Below are 13,992 nucleotides of genomic sequence, written 5' to 3' on the forward strand. Positions count from 1 at the left end.
TGAGAGAGAGAGCGATCAGGGGAGAGAGAGAGAGCGATCAGGGGTGGGAGAGAGAGAGAGCGATCAGGGGTGTGAGAGAGAGAGAGAGAGAGAGAGAGAGCGATCAGGGGTGGGAGAGAGAGAGAGCGAACGATCATGGGAGGGAGAGAGAGAGAGCGATCAGGGGAGGGAGAGAGAGAGCGCGATCGGTTGGGAGAGAGAGAGGGAGAGCGATCGGGTGGGATAGAGAGAGAGAGCGATCAGGGAAGGGAGAGAGAGACAGAGCGATCAGGGGAGAGAGAGAGAGAGCGATCAGGGGAAAGAGGCTGTAAGAGCGATCAGGGGAGAGTGAGAGAGCGATCAGGGGAGAGAGAGAGAGAGAGCGATCAGGCGAGAGAGAGAGAGCGATCAGCGGAGAGAGAGAGAGAGCGATCAGGGGAGTGAGGGAGAGAGAGCGATCAGGGGAGCGAGAGAGAGCGAGCGATCAGGGGAGCGAGAGAGAGCGAGCGATCAGGGAAGCGAGAGAGCGAGTGATCAGGGGAGCGAGAGAGTGAGAGCGATCTGGGGATAGAGAGTGAACGATCAGGGGAGAGAGAGAGAGCGAGCGCGATCAGGCGAGAGAGTGAGAGAGCGAGCGATCAGGGAGCGAGAGAGAGGGAGCGATCAGCGGAGAGAGAGAGAGCTATCAGGAGAGAGAGAGAGCGATCAGGGTAGAGAGAAAGCGATCAGGGGAGCGAGAGAGCGATCAAGGGAGCCCAGAGAGCGATGAGGGGAGCGAGAGAGAGCGATCAGGGGAGGATGAGAGAGAGAGAGCGATCAGGGGAGCGAGAGAGAGAGAGCGAGCGATCAGGGGAGCGAGAGAGAGAGAGCGAGCGATCAGGGGAGCGAGAGAGAGAGAGCGAGCGATCAGGGGAGCGAGAGAGAGCGAGCGATCAGGGGAGCGAGAGAGAGAGCGATCAGGGGAGAGCAAGCGATCAGGGGAGCGAGAGAGAGATCAGGGGAGGGTGAGTGAGAGAGAGCGATCAGGGGAGGATGAGAGAGAGAGAGCGATCAGGGGATTGAGAGAGAGAGCGATCAGGGGACAGAGAGAGAGAGCGATCAGGGGACAGAGAGAGAGAGCGATCAGGGGACAGAGAGAGAGAGCGATCCGGGGACAGAGAGAGAGAGCGATCCGGGGACAGAGAGAGAGAGCGATCCGGGGAGAGAGAGCGATCGGGGGAGAGAGAGAGAGAGCGATCAGGAGAGAGAGAGAGCGATCAGGGGAGAGAGAGAGCGATCAGGGGAGCGAGAGAGCGATCAGGGGAGCGAGAGAGCGATCAGGGGAGCGAGAGAGAGCGATCAGGGGAGGATGAGAGAGAGCGATCAGGGGAGCGAGAGAGAGAGAGAGTGATCAGGGGACAGAGAGAGCGAGCGATCACGGGAGAGAGAGAGAGTTATCAGGGGAGAGAGAGAGAGAGAGTGATCGGAGGAGAGAGAGAGAGAGAGAGAGCGATCAGGGAGAGAGAGAGAGAGCGATCAGGGGGAGAGAGAGAGAGCGATCAGGGGAGAGAGAGAGAGAGCGATCAGGGGAGAGAGAGAGAGAGCGATCAGGGAGAGAGAGAGAGAGAGCGATCAGGGGAGAGAGAGAGAGAGCGATCAGGGGAGAGAGAGAGAGAGCGCTCAGGGCAGACAGAGAGAGAGAGAGCGATCAGGGGAGCGAGCTAGTGAGAGCGATCAGGGGAGAGAGAGAGCGATCAGGGGAGAGAGAGAGAGCGATCAGTGGAGAGAGAAAGTGATCAGGGGAGAGAGAGAGAGAGCGATCAGGGGAGAGAGAGAGAGAGCGATCGGGGGAGAGAGAGAGAGAGCGATCAGGGGAGAGAGAGAGAGAGCGCTCAGGGCAGACAGAGAGAGAGAGAGCGATCAGGGGAGCGAGCTAGTGAGAGCGATCAGGGGAGAGAGAGAGAGCGATCAGGGGAGAGAGAGAGAGAGCGATCAGTAGAGAGAGAGAGAGAGCGATCAAGGGGGAGAGAGAGCGATCAGGGGAGTGAGAGCGAGAGCAATCAGGGGAGAGAGAGAGCTATCAGGGGAGAGAGAGAGAGCGATCAGGGGAGAGAGAGAGCGATCAGGGGAGAGAGAGTGAGAGCGATCAAGGGAGAGGGAGTGAGAGTGATCAGGGGAGAGAGAGAGCGATCAGGGGAGAGTGAGAGCGATCAGGGGAGAGGGAGTGAGAGCGATCAGGGGAGAGAGAGAGCGATCGGGGAGAGAGCGCGATCGGGAGAGAGAGTGCGATCAAGGGAGTGAGAGAGCGATCAGGGGAGAGAGAGAGAGCGATCAGGGGATTGAGAGAGTGCGATCGGGGGAGAGAGAGAGAGAGCGATCGGGGGAGAGAGAGAGCGATCGGGGAGAGAGAGAGAGCGATCGGGGGAGAGAGAGCGAATGGTGGAGAGAGAGAGAGAGCGAACGGGGGAGAGAGAGTGAGAGCGAACGGGGAGAGAGTGAGAGAGCGATCGGGGGAGAGAGAGAGAGCGAACGGGGGAGAGAGAGAGAGAGCGAACGGGGGAGAGAGTGAGAGAGCGATCGGGGGAGAGAGAGAGAGAGCGACCGGGGGGGAGAGAGTGAGAGCGATCGGGGGAGAGAGAGTGAGAGCGATCAGGGGAGAGAGAGAGTGAGAGCGATCGGGGGAGAGAGAGTGAGAGCGATGGGGGGAGAGAGAGTGAGAGCGATCGGGGGAGAGAGAGTGAGAGCGATCGGGGGAGAGAGAGTGAGAGCGATCAGGGGAGAGAGAGAGAGCGATCAGGGGATAGAGCGAGAGAGAGCGATCAGGGGAGGGAGAGGGAGAGAGCGATCAGTTGTGGGAGAGAGAGAGAGAGAGTGATCAGGGGACAGAGAGAGAGAGCGATCAGGGGAGAGAGAGAGAGCGATCAGGGAAGAGAGAGAGCGATCAGGGAGAGAGAGAGCGATCGGAGGAGAGAGAGAGAGAGAGCGATCAGGGGAGAGAGAGAGAGCGATCAGGGGAGAGAGAGAGAGAGCGATCAGGGGAGAGAGAGAGAGCGATCAGGGGAGAGAGGAGAGAGCGATCAGAGGAGAAAGAGAGAGCGAGAGCGATCAGGGGAGACAGAGAGAGAGAGAGCGATCGGGGGAGAGAGAGAGCGATCGGGGGAGAGAGAGAGAGCGATCGGGGGAGAGAGAGAGCGATCGGGGGAGAGAGAGAGAGCGATCGGGGGAAGAGAGCGAATGGTGGAGAGAGAGAGAGAGCGAACGGGGGAGAGAGAGTGAGAGCGAACGGGGGAGAGAGTGAGAGAGCGATCGGGGGAGAGAGAGAGAGCGAACGGGGGAGAGAGAGAGAGAGCGAACGGGGGAGAGAGAGAGAGAGCGAACGGGGGAGAGAGTGAGAGAGCGATCGGGGGAGAGAGAGAGAGAGCGACCGGGGGGGAGAGAGTGAGAGCGATCGGGGGAGAGAGAGTGAGAGCGATCGGGGGAGAGAGAGAGTGAGAGCGATCGGGGGAGAGAGAGTGAGAGCGATGGGGGGAGAGAGAGTGAGAGCGATGGGGGGAGAGAGAGTGAGAGCGATGGGGGGAGAGAGAGTGAGAGCGATGGGGGGAGAGAGAGTGAGAGCGATCAGGGAGAGAGAGAGAGCGATCAGGGGAGAGAGCGAGAGAGAGCGATCAGGGGAGGGAGAGGGAGAGAGCGATCAGTTGTGGGAGAGAGAGAGAGAGAGTGATCAGGGGACAGAGAGAGAGAGCGATCAGGGGAGAGAGAGAGAGCGATCAGGGGAGAGAGAGAGAGCGATCGGAGGAGAGAGAGAAGAGAGCGATCAGGGGAGAGAGAGAGAGCGATCAGGGGGGAGAGAGAGAGCGATCAGGGGAGAGAGAGAGAGAGCGATCAGGGGAGAGAGAGAGAGCGATCAGGGGAGAGAGAGAGAGAGCGATCAGAGGAGAGAGAGAGAGCGAGAGCGATCAGGGGAGACAGAGAGAGAGAGAGCGATCAGGGGAGCGAGGGGGAGCGAGGGGGAGCGAGCTAGTGAGAGCGATCAGGGGAGAGAGAGAGCGCGATCAGGGGAGAGCGAAAGTGATCAGGGGAGAGAGAGAGAGAGCGATCGGGGGAGAGAGAGAGAGCGATCGGGGGAGAGTGAGAGAGCGATCAGGGGAGAGAGAGAGAGCGAGAGCGATCAGGGGAGACAGAGCGATCCGGGAGCGAGGGGGAGCGAGCTAGTGAGAGCGATCAGGGGAGAGAGAGAGCGCGATCAGGGGAGAGAGAGAGAGCGATCAGGGGAGAGAGAGAGAGAGCGATCAGGGGAGAGAGAGAGAGAGAGCGATCAGGGGAGTGAGATAGAGCGATCAGGGGAGTGAGGCAGAGAGTGCGATCAGGGGAGAGAGAGAGAGAGCGAGCGATCAGGGAAGCGAGCGAGAGCGATCAGGGGATAGAGGGAGAACGATCAGGGGAGAGAGAGAGAGCGATCAGGGGAGACAGAGAGCGCGATCAGGGGAGAGAGAGAGAGAGCGATCAGGGGAAAGAGGCTGTAAGAGCGATCAGGGGAGAGAGAGCGATCAGGGGAGAGAGAGAGAGCGATCGGGGAGAGAGAGAGAGCGATCAGGCGAGAGAGAGAGAGAGCGATCAGCGGAGAGAGAGAGAGAGAGCGATCAGGGGAGTGAGATAGAGCGCTCAGGGGAGTGAGGCAGAGAGTGCGATCAGGGGAGAGAGAGCGCGAGCGATCAGGGAAGCGAGCGAGAGCGATCAGGGGATAGAGGGAGAACGATCAGGGGAGAGAGAGAGAGCGATCAGGGGAGAGAGAGAGCGAGCGATCAGGGGAGAGAGACAGAGAGAGCGATCAGGGGAGAGAGACAGAGAGAGCGATCAGGGGAGAGAGAGAGAGCGATCGGGAGAGAGAGCGATCAGGGGAGAGAGAGAGAAAGCGATCAGGGGAGGGAGAGAGAGAGAGAGAGAGCGATCAGGCGAGGGAGAGAGAGAGAGAGAGAGAGCGATCAGGGGAGAGAGAGAGAGCGATCAGGTGAGAGAGAGAGCAATCAGGGGAGAGAGAGAGAGAAAACGATCAGGGGAGGGAGAGAGAGAGCGATCAGGGGTGGGAGAGAGAGAGATAGAGGGAGAGCGATCAGGGGTGGGAGAGAGAGAGAGCGAGCGATCATGGGAGGGAGAGAGAGAGAGCGATCAGGGGAGGGAGAGAGAGAGAGCGATCGGGTGGGAGAGAGAGAGAGAGAGCGATCAGGGGTGGGATAGAGAGAGAGAGAGCGATCAGGGAAGGGAGAGAGAGAGAGCGATCAGGGGAGAGAGAGAGAGCGATCAGGGGAAAGAGGCTGTAAGAGCGATCGGGGAGAGAGAGAGAGCAATCAAGCGAGAGAGAGAGAGCGATCAGCGGAGAGAGAGAGCGATCAGGGGAGTGGGGGAGAGAGAGCGATCAGGGGAACGAGAGAGAGCGAGCGATCAGGGGAGCGAGAGAGAGCGAGCGATCAGGGAAGCGAGAGAGAGCGAGCGATCAGGGCAGCGAGAGCGTGAGAGCGATTAGGGGATAGAGAGAGAACGATCAGGGGAGAGAGAGAGAGAGCGCGAGCGATCAGGCGAGAGAGTGAGAGAGCGAGCGATCAGGGGAGCGAGAGAGAGCGTTCGGGAGGATGAGAGAGAGAGAGCGATCAGGGGAGGATGAGAGAGAGAATGCGATCAGGGGAGCGAGAGAGAGAGCGCGAGCGATCAGGGGACAGAGAGAGAGAGCGATCAGGGGACAGAGAGAGAGAGTGATCAGCGGACAGAGAGAGAGAGCGATCCGGGGAGAGAGAGAGAGCGATCAGGAGAGAGAGAGAGAGAGCGATCGGGGGAGAGAGAGAGAGAGCGATCGGGGGAGAGAGAGACAGAGAGCGATCAGGGGAGAGAGAGAGAGTGAGATCAGCGGAGAGAGAGAGAGAGCGATCAGGGGAGAGAGAGAGAGCGAGCGATCAGGGAAGCGAGAGAGAGCGAGCGATCAGGGGAGCGAGAGTGTGAGAGCGATCAGGGGATAGAGAGAGAACGATCAGGGGAGAGAGAGAGAGCGATTGGGGAGAGAGAGAGCGAGCGATCGGGGAAAGGGGCTGAAAGAGCGTTCAGGGGAGAGAGACAGAGAGAGCGATCAAGGGAGAGAGAGAGAGCGATCAGGGGAGAGAGAGAGAGGGCGATCAGGGGAGAGAGAGCGCGATCAGGGGAGAGAGAGAGAGCGCGATCAGGGGAAAGAGGCTGTAAGAGCGATCAGGGGAGAGAGAGCGAGAGCGATCAGGGGAGAGAGAGAGAGCGATCGTGGCGAGAGAGAGAGAGAGCGATCAGGCGAGAGAGAGCGAGCGATCAGCGGAGAGAGAGAGAGCGATCAGGGGAGAGAGAGAGAGAGCGATCAGGGAAGTGAGATAGAGCGATCAGGGGGAGTTAGGCAGAGAGAGCGATCAGGGGAGAGAGAGAGAGTGAGCGATCAGGGAAGCGAGAGAGAGCGAGCGATCAGGGGAGCGAGAGAGTGAGAGCGATCAGGGGATAGAGAGAGAACGATCAGGGGAGAGAAAGAGAGCGATTGGGGAGAGAGAGAGCGAGCGATCGGGGAAAGGGGCTGAAAGAGCGATCAGGGGAGAGAGACAGAGAGAGCGATCAAGGGAGAGAGAGAGAGCGATCAGGGGAGAGAGAGAGAGAGGGCGATCAGGGGAGAGAGAGCGCGATCAGGGGAGAGAGAGAGAGCGCGATCAGGGGAAAGAGGCTGTAAGAGCGATCAGGGGAGAGAGAGCGAGAGCGATCAGGGGAGAGAGAGAGAGCGATCGTGGCGAGAGAGAGAGAGAGAGCGATCAGGCGAGAGAGAGCGAGCGATCAGCGGAGAGAGAGAGAGCGATCAGGGGAGTGAGGGAGAGAGAGCGATCAGGGGAGAGAGTGCGAGCGATCAGGGGAGCGAGCGATCAGGGGAGCGAGAGAGAGCGAGCGATCAGGGAAGCGAGAGAGAGCGAGCAATCAGGGGAACGAGAGAGTGAGAGCGATCAGGGGAGCGAGAGAGTGAGAGCGATCAGGGGAGAGAGAGAGAACGATCAGGGGAGAGAGAGAGAGCGATCAGGGGAGAGAGAGAGAGCGAGAGCGATCAGGCGAGAGAGTGAGAGAGCGAGCGATCAGGGGAGCGAGAGAGAGCGAGCGATCAGTGGAGCGAGAGCGATCAGGAGCGAGAGAGAGCGATCAGGGGAGAGAGAGAGAGCGATCAGGGGAGAGAGAGAAAGCGAGAGCGATCAGGGGAGAGAGTGAGAGAGCGAGCGATCAGGGGAGCGAGAGAGAGCGAGCGATCAGCGGAGAGAGAGCGAGCGATCAGGAGAGAGAGAGAGCGATCAGGGGAGAGAGAGAGCGATCAGGGGAGCGAGAGAGCGATCAGGGGAGTGAGAGCGAGAGCAATCAGGGGAGAGAGAGAGCTATCAGGGGAGAGAGAGAGCGATCAGGGGAGAGAGAGTGAGAGCGATCAGGGGAGAGGGAGTGAGAGCGATCAGGGGGGAGGGAGTGAGAGCGATCGGGGAGAGTGAGAGCGATCAGGGGAGAGGGAGTGAGAGCGATCGGGGAGAGGGAGTGAGAGCGATCAGGGGAGAGAGAGAGAGAGCGATCAGGGGAGAGAGGAGAGCGATCGGGGAGAGAGCGCGATCGGGAGAGAGAGTGCGATCAGGGGAGTGAGAGAGCGATCAGGGGAGTGAGAGAGCGATCAGGGGAGAGAGATTGAGAGCGATCAGGGGAGAGGGAGTGAGAGCGATCAGGGGAGAGGGAGAGAGAGCGATCAGGGGAGGGAGAGAGAGAGAGCGATTAGGGGTGGGAGAGAGAGAGAGAGAGCGATTAGGGGTGGGAGAGAGAGAGAGAGAGCGATCAGGGGTGGGAGAGAGAGAGAGACCGATCAGGGGAGGGAGAGAGAGAGAGAGAGAACGATCAGGCGAGGGAGAGAGAGAGAGAGCGATCAGGTGAGAGAGAGAGCGACCAGGGGAGGGAGAGAGAGAGAACGATCAGGGGTGGGAGAGAGAGAGAGCGAGCGATCATGGGAGGGGGAGAGAGAGAGCGATCGGGGAGGGAGAGAGAGAGAGAGAGAGAGAGCGATCAGGGGTGGGATAGAGAGAGCGATCAGGGGAGGGAGAGAGACAGAGAGCGATCAGGTGTGGGAGAGAGAGAGAGAGCGATCAGGGGAGGGAGACAGAGAGCGATCAGGGGAGAGAGAGAGAGAGAGAGAGAGCGATCAGGGGAGGGAGCGAGAGAGCGATCAGGGGAGCGAGAGAGCGATCAGGGGAGCGAGAGAGCGATCAGGGGAGCGAGAGAGCGATCAGGGGAGCGAGAGAGATCAGGGGAGGGTGAAAGAGAGAGCGATCCGGGGAGTGAGAGAGAGCGAGCGATCAGGGGAGCGAGAGAGAGAGAGCGATCAGCGGGGAGAGACAGCGAGCGATCAGGGGAGAGAGTGAGAGAGCGATCAGGGGAGAGAGAGGGAGAGCGATCAGGAGAGAGAGAGAGCGATCAGAGCAGAGAGAGAGAGAGAGCGATCAGGGGCGGGAGAGAGAGAGAGAGCGATCAGGGGAGAGAGAGCGATCAGGGGAGAGAGAGCGATCAGGGGAGAGAGAAAGCGATCAGGGGAGAGAGAGAGCGATCAGGGGAGAGAGAGAGAGAGCGATCAGGGGAGGGATAGAGAGCGATCAGGGGAGGGAGGGATAGAGAGCGATCAGGGGAGGGAGAGAGAGAGAGCAATCAGGGTTGGGAGAGTGAGAGAGAGCGATCAGGGGAGGGAGAGAGAGAGAGAGAGAGAGAGAACGATCAGGGGAAAGAGAGAGAGCGATCAGCGGAGAGAGAGAGAGACCGATCACGGGAGAGAGAGAGCGATCAGGGGAGAGAGAGAGAGCGATCAGGGGAGGGAGAGAGAGAGAGCGATCAGGGGTGGGAGAGAGAGGGAGCAATCGGGTGGGAGAGAGAGAGAGCGATCAGGGCAGGGAGAGAGAGAGAGAGCGATCAGGGGAAGGAGAGAGAGACCGATCAGGGGAGAGAGAGAGAGAGTGATCAGGGGAGGGAGAGAGAGAGCGATCTGGGGAGTGAGAGAGCGATCAGGGAAGTGAGAGAGCGATCGGGGGAGCGAGAGAGCGATCAGGGGAGCGAGAGAGCGATCAGGGGAGTGAGAGAGCGATCAGGGGAGCGAGAGAGCGATCAGGGGAGCGAGAGAGCGATCAGAGGAGCGAGAGAGCGATCAGGGGAGCGAGAGAGATCAGGGGAGGGTGAGAGATAGAGTGATCAAGTGAGAGAGAGAGCGCGATCAGGGGAGTGAGAGATAGCGAGCGATCAGGGGAGCGAGAGAGAGCGCGATCAGGGGAGAGAGAGAGCGATCAGGGGAGAGAGAGAGAGAGCGATCAGGGCGGGAGAGAGAGAGAGCGATCAGGTGAGAGAGAGAACACGATCAGGGGAGAGAGAACGATCAGGGGAGAGAGAACGATCAGGGGAGAGAGAACGATCAGGGGAGAGAGAGCGATCAGGGGAGAGAGAGCGATCAGGGGAGAGAGAGCGATCAGGGGAGAGAGAGAGAGAGCGAGCGATCAGTGGAGCGAGAGAGAGAGCGATCAGGGGAGCGAGAGAGAGAGAGCGCGATCGGGGAGAGAGAGAGAGAGCGATCAGAGGAGAGAGAGAGAGCGATCAGGGGCGGGAGAGAGAGAGCGATCAGGTGAGAGAGAGAGAACAATCAGGGCAGAGAGAACGATCAGGGGAGAGAGCGATCAGGGGAGGGAGAGAGCGATCAGGGGAGAGGGAGAGCGATCAGGGGAGAGAGAGAGCGATCAGTGGAGAGAGAGAGCGATCAGTGGAGAGAGCGAGCGATCAGGGGAGAGAGGGAGAGCGATCAGGGGAGAGAGGGAGAGCGATCAGGGGAGAGAGAGCGATCAGGGGAGAGAGAGCGAGCGATCAGGGGAGAGAGCGAGCAATCAGGGGAGAGATGGAGAGAGAGAGTGAGAGCGATCAGGGGAGAGAGAGTTAGAGCGATCAGGGGAGAGAGAGTGAGAGCGATCGTGGGGAGAGAGAGTGAGAGTGATCAGGGGAACAGAGAGAGAGAGCGATCAACGAATGAGAGAGAGAGATGAGTGGCTCACTCCTCCCTGCTCTCCGATCGCGGACAGTGATTCTGACCGTTTTATTTCTTGTTCTTTCACAGCCCTATCTGTTTTGAGATGATCGAGGAGGCACATATGACAAAATGCGGTCACAGTTTTTGGTGAGTGCCACTTGATGCTTGATGAATGAAGATCATAAATTCGGTTGTTTACAATTTAAACTCGATCATTTTAGCAGATTTTGTTTGTTTTAAAAATACAGGGAGAGCGTAATAGGATAAATATTGTCCCCATAATGCTTGGTCAATTGGAGTTGATCAGGATAAAGTTATTTTGTCCATAGTTAAAGAAACCTTTGGATATCGAACCCAGCATCATTTGCGCATCATGGGCCCAAGCATTTTAGAGCCAATCATGAAATTCTCAGAGTTTAAATAATCCGAGAATTGCTGCCCCTTGTTTATCATTTGTGGCTACCCCTGCCCCTGAGATTGGAATAATGAAGTTTATTGGAAGCCAAGCAATGGGAGATGATTGTGATGTTGCTGTGAGTACACACTGGTTTGCAGTGTAAACCAAGTCTGTCTTTGACTGCGCTTGTCCTTGAGAGCACTCTCCTGTGTCAGTGGAAGGGATTGCTGGCCTTGCTCCATATCTGATGAGCAATGAGCGCCTGATGTTCCTTTTATCCTCACAGTGAAGATCCTTATCTCTGAAGGGTGGGGTGGCGGTGGTGTTGCGAGGGAGGGATTGCGCCTGTGGCTTTCTGAGGGGCGGGTGGGTGCTGGTGGCGTCTTTCTAAGTGGTGGTGGGGGGGGCAGCGATCTGGGGAGATGGACATGGTGACGGCTCTCAGCGGGGGCAGCGCTCTGGGGAGGTGGGGGTGGTGATGGCTCTCAGCTGGGGAGGGGCTCTGGGGAGGTGGACGTGGTGGCGGCTCTCAGCAGGGGAGGGGCTCTGGGGAGGTGGGGGTGGTGACGGCTCTGTGAGGGGAGGCTCTGGGGAGGTGGAGGTGGAGGTGGTGACGGCTCTCAGCGGGGCGGGGGGCATCAGCAGCAGCATTGTTCTGTGGGTCGGCTGTGGGGTTGGCGGCAGCGTCCCAAGGAAGTTGGGGAGAGGCACTCGAATTCTGGGGACGGCGGCAGTGAGCAGTGAGGAGTGGGTGGGGCGGGCGGTGGTGGCAGTGGCCTTCTGCGGGGAGGTGGGCTGGTAGGAGTTCTCTGTGGCAGGGGTCAGCAGGGGCTCTCCGAGTGGGGGGAGTGTTGCAGCAGCTCTCCAGTGGGGGCACAGCGGGGCTCTCCGAGTGGGGGAGTGTTGCAGCAGCTCTCCAGTGGGGGCACAGCGGGGCTGTCCCAGTGGGGGAGTGTTGCAGCAGCTCTCCAGTGGGGGCACAGCGGGGCTCTCCGAGTGGGGGAGTGTTGCAGCAGCTCTCCAGTGGGGGCACAGCGGGGCTCTCCGAGTGGGGGAGTGTTGCAGCAGCTCTCCAGTGGGGGCACAGTGGGGCTCTGAGGAATGGAGAGATGATGACGCTCCAAGGAGTGGCGGGTGGTGGCTTTCCGAGGGGGTGGCGGTGCTGTGATACAGCTGATCGGTTTCTAGTTGTTTAGCACAAAAGCCACAGGCAATCTCAATGCTCCTTCCACACGACTGGGTGTCGAGAATCGACCAAAGTCCAGAATTTTTCATGGAATTGCTTGTTAGGTGAGTCTTGAGTGATAAACCAAGAGGGAACTGTGTTTGTCTGAGTGAGTCACGGGGAGAACGAGCACACAGTTGAGTGTGTGTTTCATGGGGACAGAATTGATTGCTCTAACTTGTTGCCTGATCTTCTCCAGCTATAAATGTATTCGACAGAGCCTGGAGGTCAGTAATCGGTGCCCCAAGTGCAACTACGTGATTGATAATGTTGATCAGCTTTACCCGAACTTCCTCGGTAAGTCTCTGTTGTGAGAGTGATAGCAGTAATTATCATTCTGGATAATGAAAGCCATGAGCTACATGTACAAAGGAACAGACAGGAATGCACAGGTCCCGTTGCAACTTTCAGAACCTTGACTAAAATTGTAAGTGTGTCCACCATCAAATGAGTTTGGGCAGTTTTAATCCAGTGAACAAAAGAACCCATGGTAATAACTAGCAATTCAGAGCCTGCGTCAGTACGATAATTTTCCAATCTCCTAGTCAAGGTGGTTTATGTCATCAGTAAAGCGGAGATACAACATAGAGGTTTGGCTTTAACCTCAGCAGAGAGTCACAGTGATCTACAGGTGCTATTCAGTCTGTAGCTGAGGCACTTTGTGCCACTGCCCTGGAGTGTGGAACAGTTTAAATTAAGTTTTCCAGTCTCTAATCTGTGCTGTGCCTGCTCTGGGAATATTTGATGGGAATGTAAAGTGAGTTTTATTTCGTGTTTAACTTGTGCTGTACCAGCCCTGCGAATATTTGATGGAACAATATAGAGGGAGCTTGATTGTATCTAACTCCTGCTGTACCTGCCCTGTTTGAGGGGACCATGTAAGGGGAAAGGTTTACTCTGTTCATTTTTTTATTCTTTCACGGGATGTGGGTGTTGCCGACAAGGTCAGTATTTACTGCCCACCCCTAATTGCTCTTGAGCTGTCGTCTTGAACTGCTGCAGTCCCTGTGGTGCAGATATACCCACAGTGCTGTTAGGGAGGGAGCTCCAGGATTTTGACCCAGCGACAATGATATATTTCCAAGTCAGGATGTTGTGTGGCTTGGAGGGGAACTTCCAGGTGGTGGTGATCCCATCTATCTGCTGTCCTTGTCCTTCTAGATGGTATAGATCATCAGTTTGGAAGGTGCTATTGGAAGAACCTTGACAAGTTGCTGCAGTGCATCTTGTAGATGGTGCATGCTGCTGCCACTGTGCATCAATGGTGGAGCGAGTGAATGTTTAAGCTGGTGGATGGACTGTCAATCCTGTGGGTTGCTTTGTCTTGAATGGTCTCGACTATTTTTGGAGCTGCACTTATCCAGGCAAGTAGAGACTAACTCGCATCCTGACCTTGTAGATGGTGGACAGGCTTTGCGGAGTCAGGAGATGATTTACTTTCCGCAGGATTCCTAGCCTCTGACCTGCTCTTGTAGCCACAGTATTTATATGGCCAGTCCAATTCAGTTTCTGGTCAATGGTAACCCCCAGGATGTTGATAGTGGGAGATTCAGTGATGGTAATGCCATTGAACATCAAGGGGCAATGGTTGGATTCTCTCCTGTTGGAGATGGTCATTGCCTGGCTCTTCTGTGGCTTGAATATTATCTGCCACTATGTCAGCCCAAGCCTGGATATTGCCCAGGCCTTGCTGCATTTGGACATGGACTGCTTCAGTATCTGAGGAGTCGTGAATGGTGCTGAACATTGTGCAATCATCAGTGAACAGCCCCACTTCTGACCTTATGATGGGAGGAAGGTCATTGATCATTAATGAAGCAGCTAAAGATGGTTGGGCCTAGGACTCTACCCTGAGGAACTCCTGCAGTGATGCCTTGGAGCTGAGGTGACTGACCTCCAACAACCACAACCATCTTCCTTTGTGCTAGGTATGATTCCAACCAGCGGAGAGTTTTCCTCCTGATTCCCATTGACTCCAGTTTTGCCAGGGCTCCTTGATGTCACACTCAATTAAATGCTACCTTGATGTCCTGGGCAGTCATTCTCACCACCTCTGTCCATGTTTGGACCAACGCTATAATGAGGTCAGGAGCTAAGTGGCCCTGGCAGAACCCAAACTGGGCGTCAGTGAGTAGATTATTGCGAAGCAAGTGTCACTTGATAGCACTGTTGATGACCCCTTCTATTACTTTACTGATGATGGAGAGTAGACTGATGGGGCTTTAATTGACCGAGTTGGATTAGTCCTACTTTTTGTGTACAGGACATACTTGGGCAATTTTCCAAATTGCCGGGTAGATGCCAGTGTTGTAGCTGTACTGGAACAGCTTGGCTAGGGGCGCAGCAAGT

The 13,992-nt window shown here is 57.1% G+C and overlaps 1 protein-coding gene across 2 annotated transcripts in view; it reads left to right on the forward strand.

Moving 5' to 3' along the window:
• Positions 1-10,050: 10,050 nt before the first annotated feature.
• cop1 (COP1 E3 ubiquitin ligase) overlaps positions 10,051-13,992 on the forward strand; it is a 147,337-nt gene continuing 143,395 nt past the window's right edge. For both annotated transcript variants that reach the window (XM_078535713.1, XM_078535714.1), the window contains exons 1-2: positions 10,051-10,168; positions 11,843-11,940. In XM_078535713.1, coding sequence (XP_078391839.1) covers positions 10,125-10,168; positions 11,843-11,940 — 142 coding nt within the window. In that variant the 5' untranslated portion in view covers positions 10,051-10,124. The remainder of the gene's footprint in view (positions 10,169-11,842; positions 11,941-13,992) is intronic.

The sequence above is a fragment of the Cetorhinus maximus genome, unplaced genomic scaffold, assembly GCF_964194155.1.
Source record: "Cetorhinus maximus unplaced genomic scaffold, sCetMax3.hap1.1 HAP1_SCAFFOLD_609, whole genome shotgun sequence".
In the NCBI taxonomy this organism is placed as follows: domain Eukaryota; kingdom Metazoa; phylum Chordata; class Chondrichthyes; order Lamniformes; family Cetorhinidae; genus Cetorhinus; species Cetorhinus maximus.